Source organism: Tenrec ecaudatus, chromosome 3 (genome assembly GCF_050624435.1).
Source record: "Tenrec ecaudatus isolate mTenEca1 chromosome 3, mTenEca1.hap1, whole genome shotgun sequence".
NCBI lineage: Eukaryota > Metazoa > Chordata > Mammalia > Afrosoricida > Tenrecidae > Tenrec > Tenrec ecaudatus.
In genome coordinates, this window is record NC_134532.1 from 74068276 (window position 1) to 74089826 (window position 21551).

The 21551-nt window shown below is 39.1% G+C and overlaps 1 protein-coding gene across 2 annotated transcripts in view; it reads right to left on the reverse strand.

The window, feature by feature from the left end:
* Positions 1 to 1947: 1947 nt before the first annotated feature.
* The window catches only part of IL15 (interleukin 15), an 82529-nt gene continuing 62925 nt past the window's right edge, over positions 1948 to 21551 (reverse strand). For both annotated transcript variants that reach the window (XM_075543755.1, XM_075543756.1), the window contains exons 3-8: positions 17469 to 17567; positions 16209 to 16306; positions 14809 to 14893; positions 11294 to 11338; positions 9311 to 9448; positions 1948 to 6300 (exon numbers count right to left, since the gene is read on the reverse strand). In XM_075543755.1, the coding sequence (XP_075399870.1) occupies positions 6187 to 6300; positions 9311 to 9448; positions 11294 to 11338; positions 14809 to 14893; positions 16209 to 16306; positions 17469 to 17480 (492 nt within the window). In that variant the 5' untranslated portion in view covers positions 17481 to 17567 and the 3' untranslated portion in view covers positions 1948 to 6186. The remainder of the gene's footprint in view (positions 6301 to 9310; positions 9449 to 11293; positions 11339 to 14808; positions 14894 to 16208; positions 16307 to 17468; positions 17568 to 21551) is intronic.

The following is a 21551-nucleotide window of genomic DNA, read 5'->3' on the forward strand; positions in this document are numbered from 1 at the left end:
GGAACGGGGGAGGTGAGGAGCTAAGGACAATGGATGGGAGAAGAAAATGTTTTCAAGTTCATTGAGACGATTACTGCACAACTCCTCGAACATGATACAACGACGGCATTGTATGATACGTCAAGTGACATTGTGTGATGATACGTCAAGTGACATTGTGTGATGATACGTCAAGCGTATGCCGACAACGCTAAACATAAAAATGCCTCTGTGTTTAAGGTTTTGTCCACAGAGCAAGTCTAACCCTGTGACCCTTATAACCTTAGTCCTGTAACCTTTAACCTTTAACTCTCTACCTCTTAAAACTTCAGCCACTCAGATAGATGACATACGCCGTGCACATGCGTGTTCTTTTTGACAATGGAGAAGTAATTGCCTGCCTAATTTGACTTTTGCCATATTGCAAGGAGCCCATTAGTTGATGACAATGGTAACGTCTATGTGAAATGATGCTATTTTCATTCAACTTGTAAAAATAATGTAAAGAGAAGAAAAACTGCCATCGACTTGATTCTGATTCAGAGGTGGTGATTTTATTAATTTGAGGCTTAGTAGGATGGAGAGAGTGACTTTAAACTCTTCTTTCAGCAGCTGAGACGCTGCCTTCTGTATTTTTATGCGTGTCTGGATAAGAACCTCATTTCTTTTAGGAAGCAAAACATAAATGCTCATTAAAGCCTCTAAGCCCAGTTGATGTTTGTCTTACTCACTTCCTCATTCTGCCCTTGGTCCCTCATTGTCCTTCTTCTGCTCCTTAAACACCCCAGGATGCTGACCTAGACGTTTGGGAAGCTGTTTCTCAGTTTGGCCCTTCACTTCTTCCCAAGTACTTCCTCATCAGAAGTCATAGCAGAGCTCAGCCATCATTTCCCCAACTATCACTTCCCGGGCACACATGGAACGACACTCATCCCATGTGCAGACACTCACGACACTCCATCCTTCTTCTGAAAACTCATAATAGGGAACAAGCACTTGAGGGGCTGTCAGAATCCAAATCGCTGAGAGCTGAGACTACAGCTTTTTGATTCACAGTGGCAGTCATGGCCCCTAGTAGGACGTGCTGACATATTAGGCGTTCAGTAAATCTGACTGAAGGACTGAAGATGTTAGTAAAGGAAATAGAAATGACGACGACGATGAGGAAAGCAAGCCCATGCTGGGCTTCTCTGATGATGCAATTATGAAAGTACGGATAGTTCGTAAAAATGAAGCAGACAGTTTTGAACTGGGCTTCCATGTGACAATTCCCTATCCAATTCCTCTAAAATTTAACTTATTTTGTAATCCAAGACAGAAGAAGTAAAATAGGGAACAAAGTCAAGACTTTATTATTAATTACTCTTGAATTCTTCTTTTATGTGGCATCAGCTAAATTTCACCATCAGAGGACTTCTGCACGAGTTGGAAGCTTACCTTGCATAATAAATTCCTCAGAACACAATGAAGTCATCAGGCAAACTCAGAGTCAATGAAACAAATCTGTATGGGAATGGGATTTCCTCTGAGAGAATATTCACACACAGCATAAGGACCCATTGTAGTACTGTGGGTTAGGCACTGAACAGCTATCCACAAGGTCAGTGGCTCAAACTCACCAGTTGTTCTAAGGGAGAAAGATGAGATTGTCTGTTTTCAGGAAGATTTGCAGTCCTAGAAACCCTGTATAGCATCGGTAGGAGCTAGAATTGACTAGATGACATTAAGTTTGCATGCATATACTATCCACAACTCACATATGGCTGTGCAGAGCTAACACTATGCTTGTATTAGGCTTCTATCAACATATATATAGGGCTGTTATGAGTGAGAATCAACTCAATGGCAATGAGTTTATTTCTTTATTTTTATTTATTTCTATGTACCATGTATAACAGGTAAAATGAAAACTGCATTCTTGAATATTTGTATGAGGAAGAAACCATCATATTACTTTCTATTCAAATTGGAGATGTCAATTTGACCTTATAAGTCACTAAAATTGATAGCCACAAACAGTAATACATAAAAAACACCCGAGACCCCATAAAAAACAGGAGCACAACAACATACTTCTATTGTTTCTATCTTTAAAATGAGGAATGAGAGAATATAAAACTAGATTTGTGATTGCTTTTTAAATTCTCTGGTTCGCACATTCTGTATTTGTTCTGTTTGTATTTCCAGTTCTTCTGCCTTCTAGTCATGTTTGTTTATTACCAAACAGAGTGGACAGATAGTATGCCCATATATTACCCACACAATATGTAAATATTGTAGATATGTACAAATATATTTAAAGCTAAGTTAAAGATATAATTCATCAACATGGCTTTGCATTGTAAACTTGATTTTTATGTGGCTCACTTTAAGTTCTAAGCATATGGATTTGTTTTTCCTTTATTATATAAACCCTATCACAAATATTTTCAGCATTTAGAAAGTAAATGAGACAAAAAGACTGTCTTTTAACAAATGACTGGTTAGTCAAGAAAGAAAGATGAAGAAGACTAGATTCTGAAGCACAAGCAAAAGACTGATCTAATAAGAGTAGCTTAACTAGGAGTAACAGGCATTCAAAAATAAATTCAGTTTGGTTTACATGATCATTGTTTCTTAAGTTAACTAAACATATAGTTTTAAAAAGTTACAAATCTATGCCTCAAGTTTCCTAGATCAACTGAAGTGTTCCAGTCACGAAAGTGAAACGAATTCATAATTTTGAGCACTGCAAAATTCCAAAGGTTAAGTTGTTTGCTTATATATCCACACTATTACATACTATGGGTGATATGACCGACATTGCCATTTTCCTTCCTCCCATCCTACTAGTCTTTGGAAAGGAAGCTAATCTTGGATTGGAAATTCAGTTTCAATGAGTGAAACTTTTATGTTGCAAAGGAAAACACAGCAAAAGAAGGCAAACAGACAATACAAAAATATTTGTCCATTGCAATGGAAATTTTCAGTTGCCATAGCCCCCAAACTTTGTACTATGCTGCCAAAGATTTTCCTGAGAGCAGGAAATAAGAGAGGCAGCATACGACTCATTTAAAGTCATGTAGGATATAGACTTCTCCTAAACTATTTTAACAAAATATCTAAGTGCCCTTTGACAAGAATATTGAGATATGTGAGTGGGCATGGGGCACTATGTGGGAACATAATTTTGCACAGACACTCTGCACCGCAGACGGCAGAGGAAACTTGAAAGAGAAATACCAGTCGCATTCTCAGCTGATCATCCTTCCTACTCCATTGTCTCTCATTGAAGTGAATCAGGGTGGAACAGAAGAGATAGCATCGGCCAGACCGCAACCCTGCTTGTGATTTCCGTTTTAATAGTGAGTCAACTCATCTGGGGAAGTCTGACAAGTGACGAGAGACACCAGTTGTGGAAAAGGAAGACCGGATTTGATAAGATGTTCAAGATAGCAAACCCATGAATAAATGTTTACCGTTTTGCTGTCACTGTCTTCCTCACTAAAGTGTACCCTTGAACTATACCTGCTCGTTTGTCTGAAACAGGGGTTTCCTCCAGACAATCCAAAGCCCCGCCATTCGCATTGTTGCAGAAGTCTTGTAATGATGGGAACTGCCACTCTTGCCGTGTTTATACGTCTGCTTCCTTCTGTCCTTTTGGAATGCTTTCGAGGACTAGAAGTGCCCAAGGTCACACCTAGAGTCCTGATGGAAAGTCTAAGGGAACAAATCATGCAGATCTGCAAAAGATAATGTTTCCTAGAGGAAGTCAAGGACAGAGGGATGGGATGTTTGGCAAAGCTTCCTGAGCAAAAGGCAATGAGGTCACACCTTAGATTGGCCTACACGGAAAGCGCCTTCAGTTTCTGGTTTGGGTCTGCCTTTACGTTATTGGCAAAGTGGTATTTCATTAAGAGTTTCAAATCTCTCCACCTGCACATCATTATAATTGCAATTTTTCCTTTGAGCTGGCAGCAAAGTCTGATGCGAAAATAGATAAAGCCTAGTGGGAGGAAGGTCATGGAGACTGAAGAATAGGAAGTCCCTGCTCCTGAGAATAAAGAAGCACCTGACCAAGAGGTCTCAGAGCACCATGGCATGCTCGATGTGATCAGACATGAAGTGAGTAGTGACCACAAATGGGTGGAGTTGAAATTGGCACTCGGTTCTAAGCACTATCTGCCAGATGGAGCACAATGCTCTCTAAGACAAATATCTTACTTCTCATACATATGGAACTTTGGGTGGATCAGGTGGGAAATAGGTCAGATCTTACTAAAAGGTAGGAAGATTACGGAGTGGAGGAACTGTCTTCACTGATTGCCTATGCGAAATGAAAATTAGCTGGTCATGCCACCGTTAAGGGGTTGGAAAGAAATCAGGCACATATTAGACACCTATGGGGGACAACTGAAAGGTGGGCATTCGCAGACCAAGGACACCTAGGCACAGGTGAAAGTCAACTTGGACAAGAACACCAGGCACCAGCAAGAGTACATCACATATGCACCTGAACTCAGACACTAAGAACTGCCAAGATCCTCAAAAAACGTAACTCCCCACGACCACAAGTGAGGATAGGGGGTGTGGGGGGTGAGGGGGTGTTAAATAGCACAGACTGAGGGCAGGCCGCTCTCTTTCAGGTCAGATGGTGGGACCTCTGCCGTGTGCGTGGCGTGCCCTTGTGTGCCCTCTCAGGGCCTGTGCCCTTTCTCTCTCAGATATTCGCTTTCAGGTTAGGGAGGAGGGCGGGATTTCGGTCATGTGCACCCTGCCAGGGCTCGTGCTCGCTCACTCTCTCTCTTCAGTTTTTTTCCCGGTTCTCAGACACCTCTTTCAGTTCTGTGGACACCGCATTCTGACCATTTTCCACGTGATTTTCCTTAGAACTCGCTCCGAAGTTTGTTGAATTTTTCTAAGAGTCAAAATGTTTATTATCAGAGAAAAAGATATATTGGGGAAATTTTATCAATTCTGAGATAACTCGGTTATTACAAATTCAAGGCTCTCATATTCCCTTTGGCATAAATGGAGTTCAAGGGACAAGAGTCGTTCATTTATCTCACGGTTCTACAAGAGCACTCACTATAGTTTCAGACAGTCAATTGAGACAAAGCATTATAAACGATTATTTTCTACCAGATAATTGGTGACTTCAACAAATCATCAGTTTCTTTACTCTACACATACAGCAAAAGCAATATAAAAATAAAATGTCTACACTTGGGTAAACATAACATACATCAGTATTAGTTTTCTGCACACAAGTGTATTTATCTGTGAATGTTGATGATTGCTTTTGCCACCCCAAATTTACTAATGTGCATTTTATACCAGGCACTTACAATTTTGATATTTCCTTCATAAATGGGTGCTTTATATGTCACTGACAGCAAATACTTCCTCTGGGCTTAGAGACAATTGAAGGGTAAATGAAGGCTAGCAGTTAGTGATTGCACACTAGGAGGGTCATGCTCAAAATGTTCTTTAGGTCCAACGTTGATGATTAAACCAAACGTATCTTGGCTGAGTTGGTTCTGACGCCGGGAGGCCCTGCAGCCCCGAGTAGAGCTGTCACGTAGGCTTTGCAAGGTTGTCCATCTGATGACAGCAGGCTCTCACATCTTTCTCTCGCCACTCATAAGCAGCTCTTGCGAAAGAATCATCAAATATTTTGATTCTAACTCCTGAACACATCTCCTATTTCTTTCAAAAGGCAAGATATCAGTGCATTTTCAAATGTTAAAATATTTACATCATTTTATTTAATATTTTATGTTACACTAAATTATGTACATGCCCGGTAATAAATTAAAAATTAAAAAAAACAGAACAACACAACATGGTAGTTCATAGTCACTCTGTAAAAGTGATTGTGCTGGCTGCCAACCACAAGGTCAGAGGTGCAAATTCACCCAGAGTTTCCTCAGAAGAAAGTCCTAGAGATCTACTTTAGAAGGACGAGCCACTGAAAACTCTTTCAGAGCGAGCTTTACGCTGACACATATATAAGGACAGCTTGCCTTCTCAGCGAATGGCAACAGTTTTTTTGTTATGTTACTCTTTCCTGTCTTCTTTTCGGAGAATTTCTCTGAGCCAAGCTCCTGTTCATCCTCTTGTTAGAAAAATGTTCTGGCAGCCCATTTGAAATACAGTGTTTTGTTGTCCCTAAGCAGCACAACGATGTTTGTTAATAACAGAAATGCTGAAGATGATTAATCGCAATCAGGAATGGTAGTGGATGAACATTTGCACAATATGGGCAAAGCTCCGCAAAAACTCTTTAATATTCTTCTCCTCTAGTTCCTCGCATTCCTTGCATCCGGATTCGGTTGTATTCTGCCAAATTAAAAGAAAGGACTAGATGAGCTAGTCAACTTTACTTCTTCCCTGAGAATATCATATCTGAGCCGAATGATGAGATCTGGAGACATGGCAACCAGCAAATTGACACCATATTAGAAATCAATGGAAAAACAGAAGGGAGAGACGTGATAAGGGCTCTTTATCCCATCAGTGATTAGTAATATTGATAACAACACAATTAAAATAAGCCATGTGTATCAGACCGCAAACTTAGTATCTGAAGCCCTTGGCTGGCGTCTCATCACCTGTCCCTGGGAGAAGCCCACGCCTCTCTGCATGGCACGCAGACCTCCTGTGTGTTTCGGTTTTACCCATCTCTTGCACCAGTCCTCACAGCCTTAGACATGGTAGCCTCGGCACTCAGAGGTCATGCGTTTCCTTGAAGCCACACATCATACTAATGCACACTTCTAAGTTTGCTACATCCTTCCTGGTTGAGCTAGTACCACTCACACCTCAGAACTCTTAGGTGTTGTCTCTGTTAAGAAGGTGTCTCAGAATCCTTGAGATCCCAGGTGAAATACATATTTGTGCATTCTTAGAGCCCCCTGTTTAGAACTCAATCCCAGTGCTTCAGATATCATATTAATAAGTATTATGGGTGTTTAATAATTTTATACTATTATTCTCTTAGCTCTTCTAAGAACCCAAGGACATATTTGTGTTTGTTTGTTACCCCCACCTATACCATCATGTCTGGCACATGGCAATTATCCAGTCGGTACTGAGTAAACTTAGCTAGTGAGGGGAATACCATAAATTGTTGTGATATAAACACCTCAGGGATAATATGAGAATTTTCCCACTGGAATTTCATTGACATAAGCTATTTATTGTGTGACTAAATCTTTCTATTGATAAGGTGGAGATATATCATGGGAATAGTCCAACTAGAATATGCCAATCAAAGATGTACCTTCTTTATCATTGCCATCGAGTTGATGCTGACCCTGTAGGGCAGCGGTTCTCAACCTGTGGGTCACGACCCCTTTGGAGGTCAAACAACCCTTTCACAGAGGTCACCCAATTCATAACAGTGGCAAAATGACAGTGATGAAGTAGCAACAGAAATAATGTTACGGTTGGGGGTCACCACCGTATGAGGAACTGCATGAAAGGATGGCGACATTGGAAAGGTTGAGAACCACTGCTGATGATGGCAGAACTGTGCCTCTTTTGGGGAGTCGAAAGCCTTGCCATTCTCATGCAGAGCAGCTGGTGGCTTTGAACTTTAACCCTGTGGTTAGCTGAGCAATGCATACCTGCCATGCCACCAGGACATACATACACCTTCTTAGAGATACCTGTGCCACAAAAACTGACCCCAAAAAGTCAAAATTCAGTTTTTACAACAGTGAACATATGGGATCCCAATGTACCAACATTCCTCATTGCCAGAGAATGCTGTCCTGTTTAATTCTCAATGGAATCATTTCATATAGGAAGGTAGAAATATTCAATGACTCACCTCGTTCTCTAATCAACTCATATTCTCATGCCCAGGTCTCTGACTGTGCAGACCTGCCACTCATTCTGCCACATAGCCCTCCCAACTATGTCTTGATGAGGGTGACAGCAAAGGTACACAGGCGGCACAGTGGTTACACGATGGGCTACTAACTGCAAGGTCAGTGGTTTGAAACCATAAGCCCCTCCTAGGGAGAAAGATGGGACTTTCTCCTCCCGTTAAGAGTTACAGTCTTAGAAATCCAAAGGGCAGTTCTACCCTCTCCTATAGGCTCATTATGAGTCGGCATCAACTTGATGGCAGTGAGTTCAAAGTTCGGTTTGATTGCCATGAGTTATTAATTGTGCAGCTAAGTCTTTCCATTGATAAGGCAGAGATGTATCCTGGGAAGTATTTTGAACAATAACATATTTGCTTTGTAAATTTATCAAGGGTCTAGTCTATGCCAAGCACTGTCCTGGAACTGGGATAAATGCTGGGGGGTGGGGGGTGGGGGGCAGGTACAGTAGTACCAGCTTCCTTAAAGTTGATATTCCAGAAGGGGGAAAAATGTAAGAAATTCCAATATGGTATGGCATGCCATGAAAGAGTCAAGGCTTACAGATATGTAGTGCTTGCAGTAGGGATGGAATTGAAATGACCGAGAGGGTGAGATTTAAGCAAACCTTCAGCAGTTGGCATTTTAAGAGAGCATTCTAAGTGCCCCGTTACCTCTGTCCGAACATCCTTCCACAGGCATGTTCAAACTCACTTCCTCATATTTCTGGCAAACGCCATCGTGTCCGTTACGCCTTCTCTGATCATCCAGTTTAAACTAGCATCGCAACCCTCCAAACCCACCTGTGGTGCCCTCAGCCATGGAAGCGAGGGGGCTTGGTTCATGTGCGCCCCTCGTCTGCAGCGGGCGCCTCTCGCCTGTGCTCTCCTGGACCTCTCCCCTGCTCGTGTTTATTAGCACATGCGCACTCAGTTAATCACTCGAGTTCCTATCACTCTTCTATGAACTGCGTCTGTGTGACAGGAGGACAGACTCTGGAGTGCGACGGCTTGGCCCGGAATCCTTGCTTCCTTTCCCCAGCTGCATGACCACGGGTATTCACGTTCTCAGAACCGTCAGTTCGTTAACTCTCCAATCGGCAAGGCCATGCCTACCTCACAGGATGATTGTGAAGGTTAAACGAATGGTTCATTTAAAGCCTGAAGAATCATGACTGGCACATCTGAATAATCCAAGAAGTGTGCTTCCGTTGCTTCGATTCTGCTTGCTACTTAATTATGCAATCCTATGCCTGCTTATCCATTCCACATGACTACAGGCATTCGGAGGCCACTGAGCATGTAGGGCCGGCCACTATTCAATAAGTAGCTGTTAGTTAAGAAAGCCAGCAGCCATTTAAGAGTGCGTACCAGTAATACAGCTTTCAGAATCTGCTTATTCAGGGTAGTCGCTTAATGATTCTCCCAAGGAAACCAAAAAACATCAGTCATACCTGCACAGACTGTTAGAGAACTCACCCCATTAGATGATAAGCTGCTCTGTGCTAGGATGATCAGATTATCTACAGTTTCGTCAATCTCCATATTCCTGGATTCATGTGCAATAACTCTTAACTCAAGGATAAAGCAATTCATTGCAGTTACTTTGCAATTCGGCTGAAAATAGAATTATAAAAAACCAGTCTGAGCACCTTAAATTATTTTCAGATCATTCATTTTCACATGGACATAATTTTGAGTGTTTAAAGCTAATCCGAACCTTTTACATACTCAAAAAAGACCTCTAACAAATTTTACACAGGAAGCAGCTTGGTTTTTGTTTGCTTGTTTGTTTTTCCCTTTCTGGCTTTGAAATCCAAGTCAAGCCAAACAAATGAAACATAATCAAGAAGCATGGTGCTATTGTACAGAAAAAAAAAATTAAACTTGAAAGCCTAGAGCTAATAGGTTATTTTTTTCCCACTGAGTTTGTGCAGTCGCAAGATCGTATTGACCCTAGACTCTCAAAACATTGACATTACAAGCAAGAATGGTGGTAATTCGCTTATATTGTTAACACTCCAAATATTGGTGGCTATTAATCATGCTGTTCCCACAGGCTCAAGGTTAAAGGGCCAGAACTGACTCCAAAAATTCCACTCAGAATGTTTGTCCACTCAGATTAGGCAGTTCAGAAAAGGATCTCTTATGACCCTAGAAAATACATATCTCACAATAGTTAGTTTAACAAATGCCAGAATTTAAAAGAAAATGATTCTCTGTGGGGTTGGTCATGGACTGTTTGACTTGCCTGGGAGCCTGCAGACACTTAGTAATAAATTCTTCCTGAATGGGTGAAGAAAGGACAGAACACAGCCCCGTGACAGGCGTTGGCTGTGTCGCTCATCCCTCACTGGAGCTGTGCACTCCCGAAGGGGCAAATGTGTCACCCTGATAACAGTGGTGACACCGAGACTCAGAACCATATAGTGACTTCTAAGGTGGCACAACTAGTAACTGACTCAGTCACATAAAATATACATGTCAATCTCAGAGGCTTTCTACAGCCCAAGGCTTACAGGGTGACCTTCTTGCAAAAGAGTAATCTCACAATGCAGAGTGGTAGTAGAAAATGCAATATAGAGAGATGATGCTGAATCCAGAGGAGGAAGACAATCGTTACATGCAGTACCACTATCTTAGAGGTTAATCAGTACAATTTTCTCACTTTCTGGCTAACCCTATTTTCCAATGCTTAGGAGGTAGTCAGTTAAATATCAAATAATTCAGAGATGTTCTAAGTGAGAAGCAATTGAATAACTATTCTCACCCTTTGGAACACATCCAACATAGAGAGTGTTTTCCAAAGAGCAAGAATGTGGGGACCTGTTTCTTGGCTCTGTGTTCAATCCAGAGGAAAAGGATTAATGACATAACAGAAATCATACATGCCATTATCTTTTAATCCCAGTTTTCCACGAATTTTTGAAGTACCCTCACATTAATGAGCGATGTTTAATTTTGAATTCTGATTTATTTTAGGGGATGTCTTTTTTTTAAACACACAAAAAGTAACCAATTAGAGTTCTTTCTGACAAATGCAGACCTTCATGAAACATATAGATCATGGATGTGTTTAATCAATTTGTGGTCACAGGATTTGAGATGGTAATATACTACAGCATTGAAAATGAGTGATATATTGGATACTTTGAAATTGAGTAAGTTACCTGATTCTTGCATCTAATTTGCATCATGAGCTCAGTCTGTTACAAAGTCATAAAATGTCTCTTTTAGGCATTGATGGAATAAACCTTTTATATTTTTATTTTGGGCTATAACAATAAAGTTTTTGTCTTCAAGTCCTCATCAATAAATATCTCTAAAATTAATGAACCATTCTAGAAGTACATCAAAGTTAAATTTTAAAAAAGCACCTATATATATTAAATTGTTAAAATTTTAGTTTTAGAATATTTAAAGCTAGAAAATATAACAATTTTGAAAAAAAATTAAACTCACATGAGCATCACTTTCGGTATATAATGTGGCATCAAAATGTACAGACTGGAAGAGAAAAAAAATTAGGTAATATGAAAAAGTATGCCCTCCTTTAGGTATAATAAAACTAGACACATTAAGCCTTGTCAATCAGATTCTTATTTCTGAGATGATTTTAGCTTCATATGGGATCCCACGTATTCTGTGCCCATAACCTCAGTACACTATTGCAATTCTGAAACTGACATTGACACAATCCATCCACATTTCTGAGGTTTGAGTCAGGATTCACCTCCACAAGGGCCTCTCCTGGGGTTCCTCTTGTAGAACCACCTTCATCTTGTTGCCCACCATCCTCCACCACCCAGCTCTCTCACTCCGTATAACCACTTCTGTGGTCCCCAGTCCCCCCAATTTATTTCAAGAATGCAACTTGTTTACCCTTTGCCTTTTTGCTTCTTCGTCACACAGCACGATTTCCAAGTTGTTGAATCTACCAGTAATTTGTCAATAAAGTCAGCGAAGCCTGGTTATGTCTTTTTCAGAAGTTTGTAAATAATGAATGTAGTATCTTCAGTGGTTATAAGATATTTCTGATTATTTATTTCATTTGGGTAGTTTGTAGATTGAAGTCGCTTTTCCATTTCCTTAAAGTTGTCAAATCATCTGAGTGTACAGTTGCTCATAGTTTCTGTTAACTGTTGTAGTCATTGTTTCCTTTTCAAGGACTGCGGATTCCAGGGCAGTGTCCTTAGATTCACTTCTAAATGAATAATGTGTGTCTTTTCATCTGTGTAAGTATTTTATTGATTGTGTTAAAAATATTTGTTGCAAAATCTCTGTCTTTAATTTCTACTCACACACATATTATTTCCTGACTTCTCAATTCTCTCCTTTTTTTCTAGTTTCTTGATGGAGAGATTTAGAGGTTTCACCTGAGACCCTTTTCTTTCCCAATGTGCTCATCTAGTAATAGTAAGTTTCCTATTCCATGCTACTCTATCTCCATCGCACATCGCTCAGGGCGTTGCATTTTCATGTTGTCCCATTTCTACATAATGTTTATTTACTTCTAGACATCCTCTTTGCTCCATGGGTTATTTAGAAATACAGTGGTTATTTCAGGCATTTAGAGATTTTCCAGTTTTATTTCTGTTACTGCTTTCTCATGTTGTTTGACAATGGTCAGAGAACATACTCTGAGTAATTTCAGTTCTCATCATTTTGGGAGATTGTTTTGTGTCCCAGATATTTTCAGTCTTGATATCTGTTGTATGGATGCCTTCACAAACTAGGTACCTTGCCAATACAATGTGGAGTGTTCTCCAGACTTTAAGGAGATCCCATTCTCACAACAGTTCTTCTGCCTCTTTTTAGAGGTTCTTTTGAGTAGTTCTATCAGTTACTGAGAAAAGGTAGTGGTGAAATCCTCAGCTGCACTTGTAAAATTGTCTGTTTCACCACTCAGTGAATATGTTTACTTTATGTATTTGAGGTCTCTGTTGCTTAATGCATACATAACTAGTATCTTTTGCTTTCCTGGTGGATTGATCTTTTATTATTATGCAATGTCCCTTACTTACTGAATTCAAACATAATCAGGAAGATGGCACATAATCAGGCAATGATTTGTTCTGCTATCTATAATCTTGTCACCATGAATTGGATCTGACTTGATAACAAGTAACAAACCACTGTCCCTCTTAATCTCTGACAGTTACCTTTGAAATCTCCTTCATCTAATATTAATATAGCTACTTTGGTTCTAAAATATTAATATGTGCCTAGTATATCTTTCTCCACTATTTTCCTTCCAACCCACCTATTTAACTGTATTTCAAATGGATTTCCAGTAGGTAACCATACAGTTGTGTTGTGTTATGTTGTTCACTCATTTCTGTGTATTTCTTGAATGGTTAGAAAAAATCCATCTTCATTTATTTATATCTCTTTGCATCATTTTCTTAGTGGTTAACATAGTTTATAATCTACTTATCTAAGTGATCACCGTCCACTGGTGTCAGCATTTCACCAGTTCAAAGGAAGCAAAGAAACCTTTCTTCTCTTTATCTCTTCTACTCATAATATAATTGAGTATTTCCTCTACACACATTGACAATCACAATAGATAGTGTTATAATTTAGTTTCAATGATAAAACATAATTCAGGAAACTCAAAAGGAAATGACGAGTCCAGTATATTTATCTAAAATTTTACTCTTTCCATTATTCTTTCTTATTGGTGTTCAAAGTTGTCGTCTTTCTTTCTGATATTTGAGCTCACATTTGCTTGATTTCCTCTCCATTACTGAAGGGCAATTTATCTGGAAGCAGAACTCTGGGTTAACAGTTGTTTTCTTTCAGTTCAACCTTTGAAGAGTGTTTGACTCCCTCTGGTCTCCGTAGTTTTGTTGAGAAACCTGCTGTTCTTCAAATTGTTTTCCCTGCTGATAAGGTATCCTTCTCTCTCACTGATTTCTGTCTTTCTTTCTGTGTTTAGTTTTTAGGAGAACAACAATGTGTTTTGGTATGGATTTTTTTAAATTTACTTTTATTCCCTTTGAGATTCACCCTGCTTCTTGAATATGTAGATTTATGTCTTCTAATAAGTTTGTAGAATGCTTATCCATACTCTTCTAAATGTATACATATTTTTCATTCTCACCCTCTTTTCCTTTCTTTATAGGACATTGGTGACATATATACTATGCAATGAATTTTTGTTATTGTCCTACAGAGATCCCCCTTTCTTTCCCAGTCTGTTTTCTCTCTGGTGTTTTATCACCACGTTCACTGTTATTCAGTCTTCTCCTGGGTTTTTCCACTGAGTTTTATATTTCTGTTATTGTATTTTATAAGTACTATATTAGCAGTTGTTTCCTTTGTGCATCTTCTATTTCTTTGCTGATGTTGTCTATTGTTTCAGGACTATTTGTAATTTTTTATTGGAGCACATTTTCTGATAACTGTTGTGTTAGTTTGGGTAGACTTGAGAAACATATCCATAGACACTCACATGTGTGTAAGAAAGAGCTTTATATTCAAGAGCATTTCTCCAGATCAGGTTTATCTAGGCAGAAGACAGGAAATTCTGGTCCTCAGAGGCAAAGAGCACCTCTCCAAGTCACTGTTATTAGTAGGACTCCTCTTCAACATTTCCTGTTGATTCACCTGACCCCGATACATCTAGGTAGAGAATCAAATCGCCAGTCTGCTCAACAAAGACCAGTGGCCGTGGTCGAGGCCATGTTTTGTGGTGGGCTTTTCTCTTCAGATGTTGCCGAGTTAGTTTCTGTAGTTAGGGGAAGGTCGTCTCTGGCCTACAAGGGCAACGAGCTCCTTGGGCTGCTTGTACATGGTTTCAAAGAACATCAGAATATGAATCTGTAATCAAACGATTTGAAGCTTTACAAGGTTCATGATTTTCTACAAAATATTGTTCTAAGTGATACTTCATTAAGACTTGGAATAAAATAAAGGAGACGCATACTCTGTAGTGACCAAATGGAATATTTGGTGGAAAAATGAGTACTTACTTGAATAAGCTTTTCAATTTTTTCCAAATCACCCCTTACATCCTCCCAGTTAGCTTCTGTTTTCGGAAGACAGGCACTAACGCTGCTGAAATCAAAATATAATAAGAATAAGATTAAAGCATTTTGAACAATTTTTATCATCTTGATGAATACTACAAGCAAACTACCAACCAATATTGATTATTATTATCATCATCATCAAAATTATTAGCATGACCTGTGTAAAGACCACTATTATCCTTGTCTGTTTTTTTGGTAGATGAACATGAACACTAAACATAAAGTACAGCCTTGACTTATTAGGAAAGGCGACCTGGACTTGTGAGAAAATCCTGATTGGAGACACAATGTATAAATAAGTTCTATAACTTATCACAGTGAAATAGAAATAGTGGCTGAAATATAGGAAAATTTTAAGGAATGCTTTCTAATGAATTATTTGCTTTATCCAAGTAGAGGTCCCCTGAGACCTCTAAGTCACATAATTGAGTAAAATTATCAAAATGGACATTAACTGCTTCCAGGTAATGGCTGTGGCAATAATTATTCCTTAGAGCAGGTTGACTGTGTCCTTTCTGAGCCATTCACACTAGCACTTTGCTTACAGGATCTTTCTTCGAAAACATCACAGGCTTTAACCAAATCAGTGCTGAAGGGGCTTGTCTCTAGTAAAATCTAAATTTAATATCTGAACGAAAGATACACTGATCACATAAAACCATGGAATACATGTTAAGGTTTCAGGAAAAATGGTCGATCTCTGATGGCTCTTGTACAGTAGCATAATAGCCAACACTAATCTATCTTGGGAGGAAGATTTACCTGCACGAATCTATGATTCCCCATACCATGAAGGCATTAGTAGGGTAAAACTGAACTGGGAGCCAGACTACACACTACAAGTTGGGTGCTTTGGGTCAGTTGTGAGCATCTAAGAGAGAAGAAGAAGTTAATAAGCAGGAAAAATATGATTTTTAGGAAGAAAAGCAAAAAGTATAAATAAGGAAAAATATGTTTTAAACAGAGCTAGGATAGAGGCTCAAAGGACAGTGCCAGCCATAAATAAAGCAACAAGGACAAGGCCTAAGTATCTATCTTGTGAAATGCATGTCAATATCAAATTATAGAATGTTCTTCCAAGTTTAATTGCAAACCAATTCATTTGGGGATATATTGGGAATATTTCCAAAGTAGAGAAATTCTAAGTTAGGTGTTAATCAAATCTTTTCTCATTCTCCATAGCCCCATCTCTCCATATCACCATGGCTGTGATCACTTTTCAAATACTGAGTACCCAAAGATTTATGTCCACTGAATTCAATAAACCAATCAAGCATAAGAGGTTATTTCCACAGGACAGTGATTATAAGTATTAACATGTATGCCTAAACTGAAATTACCCTAAAATGAAAACATGAATGCCAACTTCATTTAAAAAATGACTGTTCAGAAGTAAACCCAAAAAGCACTGGATGGAGGTACTTCTCAGATACGGTTTCTGAAAAATAGAATTAGTGACAAAATTATTAGAATTATAAAACAGGAGATGTTAAAATAACATTGTATTTTATTTCTAGGTCTGAAAGGTATAAATTTATCATCATTTCAGAGACAGTATTTCTTAATAGAACTTTATAATGCGAATTAGTCTTTCGTGATTCCCCCACCTACCTCTACCTCTTTCCATGTGCAAAACTCTTTAAGCAGCATGTCTCCAGTAATATTTTAATGACACCACTTTTAACAGCACTTTCATATTTGCTCATTTACTTAAGTACTAATGTCTTCCACCACCTACATTTTTCTCCTTTCCATGTCCTCACCTCATCCTTTGCTCCTTTTTAATTAGCTGATATATTTTATATAGCAAATATTGGAAACATGTCATGCTAATGCAGGTTAATTATTAATGTATTAATTTCGTGTGACCATGTGCAAATACATTAGACATTGGTATAATTTGGAAAAAACTTGTAATAATTTAAGCCAACTAAAAGCGCTACATGCCATCCACAGAGCAATTCAATAGTAATTATTTGATGATTTAGGGAAAGTTTTATCTTAGAAGTTTCAAGATTTTATTATTTTTGCCTGCCTATTTTGGTTTTGTGCTGTCAAAGCCTTCACAGTTCCACTGATGATTTCATAAAGTCGTGCTTCCTGCCATCTTAACTACTAAGGATATATGCTTCATTTTCTCGATCCTGAATAATAGCCAGAACTTATCCTCAAAGACTACAGAATTTACAGAGAATATGCACATTTATTTCAAGACCAAAATGGAGTGGAATGAAAGAAATATGTTAATAATGAACTTGTATTAGTCTTACCTTTTTCAATATGTACTATATAAAATATGTTAACCAACTGAAAAAAGGGAGAAGAATAAACTGGAGGGTAAGAATGATGGAAAAATGTAAGTGGTGGATAGATGACAGTATATTTATAATGATGTAAAATGCATAATAAGGCTGCTAAATCATCAAAAAGAAACCTTATTTATTTTTTATTCTTGCAAAATAAGCATGATCCACATATAAGTAGATGTCTGTAACATCCTAAGATCATCAAAGAATAATCACATAACTTAAGAAACATCTAAGGCTCAAGTGACCTGCCAAGAAAAGTTCCTATACTATCTTAATCTAATTTTCTCTCACCGAAATTCTCATTACTCAATGCCACAGTAAATCCTTCAGTGTTGAAGAAGAGCTGGCTAAAGCAACGGATTTCCAGCAGTCATCCATCCAGAATGCCTCCTACGAGAGAATGCAGAATCAAGGATGAGTCATGAAAAACAAATGTGACCTACTTGGGCAGAAGTAAAGGAAAGGGATTAATATTTATTGAACAGTAGTACTTTTTAATGAGCTGCGCTTTAGTCATTTGTTCCAAATTTACTCACTTGTTCCAAATTTAATCCTCAAAACAAACCTGCAGCGTAGGGTTAGCAGTGGTTGGGTAAACTGTCTAATTCATAGTCTCTAACTACACGGACTTGAGCCTGGGTCTGTCTGATTATAAAGCGGAAGTCCTTTCTGCTCTGCTACACTCCTGAGGCGGCAGATTTCAAAGCCACAGTAAAAAGTGGAAGCATCAGAATACCTCGATCCATGTAACATATTGAGCATTAATGTTGCATTTAAGAAGTAGTCGCTACGTTTTCAGATAATGAATGGATGTTCTGCATCGTTGAAATCAATACTGTTTTGTTCATTAAAACATCATTTGAGAATTGTGAATGTCACAAGCAGCAACATTCTATTTTTTAATTAAAAAACAGTGAAGCATGTGATGATTCCACATTAGCATATTCAACACCATTTCTTTAAAAAAAACTTTTGAACACCATTTCATTAAGGAAAAATGTATAGCCAAGGCATATAAAATACAGACAATGACTTGCTGGTTCTTGAAAATGCAACTTACATGTTGACCAAAAAGGATGCAAAGCACGTCACCTCTCTTAAAATAAATACCCATTGCATCCAAGTCCAATAGCCCCCAATAATTAAATTATTTTACTTTCAAAATGTTTCTGAAATGTGAAACTGACTGCTTTAATATGTATTTTGAAACTTGGACCAGAAAGGCATATCAACTAGATATCCTACCCAGGACCTCTGTAACAAAGACCTGAGAAGCCAAATGAAATATACGTGAATGATACTGATAGAAAGTCAAAGGAAAGGATAAAGAAGTAGATCAAATACCAACCAGAAGAAGAAACGGATTAAAAATAGCAATAAACACACAGCATGACATAAGGAGGCTATTTTAAATTTCTGCAGCCAGCCACCCGGCAAAAACCCTCACAATTAGTCCCACTTATCCCAGACTACACCAGTGGCCACATCAGTGGGTAGGGATTAGAAAGGTACACGCTCCCACACCTTCCCGGTGACCCTAAGTTTGTCCCCTTCCTACCTTCACCACCACGCCTGTTGCTAGTAACATCCCCCAAGCTGCCACTGCTTGTCCTGTGGCCACAGATGCACGCACATGCGTGCTTCATCAATATTTGAAGGCACATGCTCCCTGTCCCCTTGGCCAACAGTCACCTCACTTGCAGCCATTTCCTAGGCCAGCAGAGTGCGCTGTCCTGCATTAGGTGCCCCACACCTGCTTCATCCTCAGGGAGCAAAAGCACCATCGCAGATTGGTCAGACTACGCATAACCTCCTTGGCTGGAAGAAGTGCCTGGATGTAATATATTGAGCAGGCGTCCAGCCCCTACCACCTCCTCATCTGGAAGAGTACTGTGGTCTGGGGACCCTGTTCCCCAGCATCCTTGGCTGGCAGGTGCGTATTCCCTGCCCCAGAACCTTACCATCCATCTCTTCAATTAGTAGAAGGTACCTCTGTGCAAACACCCTACCCCTACTGACTCTTCTGCCTGCAGATCCACCCCCACCTCCGCTCATTTTCGTCTCTTCTAATTTTCCTTTCCCTTTCCTCATTTTAATTTTTTTCTTTCCCCTCTTCTTTTTCATTCCTTATTATTTCTTCTCCCTTCCTCTTCTTTTTACTTTCCTTTGTTTTTTTTATTTCTCTTTTTCCCTTCCCTTTGGGTTATTATTTATTTTTAGTTTTTGTTGTGGGTATATTTTCCTCATTATTCTTTTTGTCTTAACTCAGCAAGAGTCAGAAATTGTGTCAATCCATCTTCAGAGACATCTTAGTTAGTCCCGAGGGAAATCTTTTCTAGTCAACATGTTAGAGCAGTCTCGTGCAGCAGATGGGCCCAGTGCAGTGCATCCCTTGTTTCTCAACTGCTTCCCCCATGGGAATTGAATGTGCATCTACGCAGGATGAAATCCTTCCTTTGTACACCTTCCAGCGATCTGCCACTTCTAAACTACAGGGCACCATTTGCCCAATCACAAAGTGAAGGAGGCAGGGAGGGAAAAGGAAAAAAGACGTAATCGAAATGGGAAATCCCAGGAGGAAAGTAAATGAGCGTTATTACGTTTGGGGGAGTGCAAGTAACAACACACAATGTGCATGAACTGTTGAATGGAAATCTTATCTGCTTTGTAAACTCCATCCAAAGCAAAATAACTAACTGAAAAATAAAGTGTGTGCATTCCTGTGCTTGTTTTGTTTTTGTTTTTTAATCTAACTAACCAACAAACCCACTGCAATGGAATTGATTCCTAATCTTAGTGACCTTTCAGGACTGAGTGGCATTCCTCCCAGAGGTTTCTGGGCTGCACATCTTCATGTGAAGAGACAGCCTCCTCTTTTTTCTTGTGGAGCAACTAGTAGGTTTGAATCACTGCCTTTTCTTTTAGCAGCCCAACGCTTGACCCCCATTATTGCTCCTCTAGTCACATCCCATTGCCTAGATTTCTATTGGCAGGCCTGGGAGACAGGGAGAAACGGATGCGCATATAGCCAGTGCTCCATGGAAATAGAGACAAAAAGAGGCCAAGGAATTTTAAGCATGTGAGTAATTGGGAGATTAAGTAGGGAGACTTCTCTCTTTTCTTTCTTTCTTTTAGACCACAAAATTTCACAGACAGAGCCCTATCTAACCCACGTCTTGAATAAGGAGTGCCTGCTTTATATAGCTTTCTGGCTAGAGGAAACGGCATGAGCAAGGACATAGGGAAAAATTTGCCATTTTGATGAATAAACTGTGAACACAGTGATAGATGTGTGCGAACAAAACGAAAGGCGATATGCAAAGCAGGAATTAGCATTCTCTTTTCTCTCAAGGGGCATGCAGTGAGTATTTAAGGTCTTGCAAGTGGCCAGCCTTTGCTGCAGCCACTGAACTCTCATTGCAGCACGGCCGTAGATAAGATCTTGCAAAAATAATGACTGTGGATGGGTTCCAATAGTTTTTTTTTTAAGTGATTTGGTGTGTTTGCCCATGGGTTATAATTGTTTGTCCCTTGATCTCTAAAAATTTCTTAATCTGTACTCATAAATGGCTGAGAAAGGGATTGCTTTATAAATCTTGAATTGTCTTATCATTAGTTGTCCTAGCAATTTTCCAGTAATTGCTCTCAAGCTGCTTTCAACTGACATCAGTATGATGAAATTTTCAAGTAGTCAAATCACTCAAACCCAATCTATGTTTAATAAATCGGAAAACAAACAAGTGAATGATGCTACCCTGGATCCGCAGTGGTATGAGTTTTGGAAAGTCCTGAGTTGACATTTAATTGCTCCCTGGAGCACGACATCATTTCAGTAGGTGCTGTAAATCCCAAGATTAATAAAAAACAAAGTAAATATATAGGTAAGGTATTTTTTATTTAAAAAACACTTCAGGAAGTATGAAGCAACATGGAGAAGTGGGCAAATGTAAGCTTTCGACTGTAGGGAAACATGAAAAAGGAAAGGCAGGCAGGCAGGCAAATATCGGCTATATTCGAACTCTGGAAATAAAAAAAAGGACCACTAAGTTAAGTCTGAATTAATTAAAGAAAGGGATTTCAAAATAGTTTCAAAGCTTGTGGCTTTTATCCTTGCTTTTTTAGCAGTCTATGCTGTTAGGTGAGTCAGGAGAAACCTCCAGCCTGATGTCTGACCCACAGAGACTTGGATGTGCAAAATCTATAAGCATGTCAGCCATTTCCTTGACATAAATTCAATAATCCCCCCTTCCTTTTATCTTCTTGCCCTTTTCCCATCTCTCTTTCTACACACACACACACACACACACACACACACACGCACACCCACACACAGGCATATTGCCTATATTAAATTTATAGATATAAATGTATGTT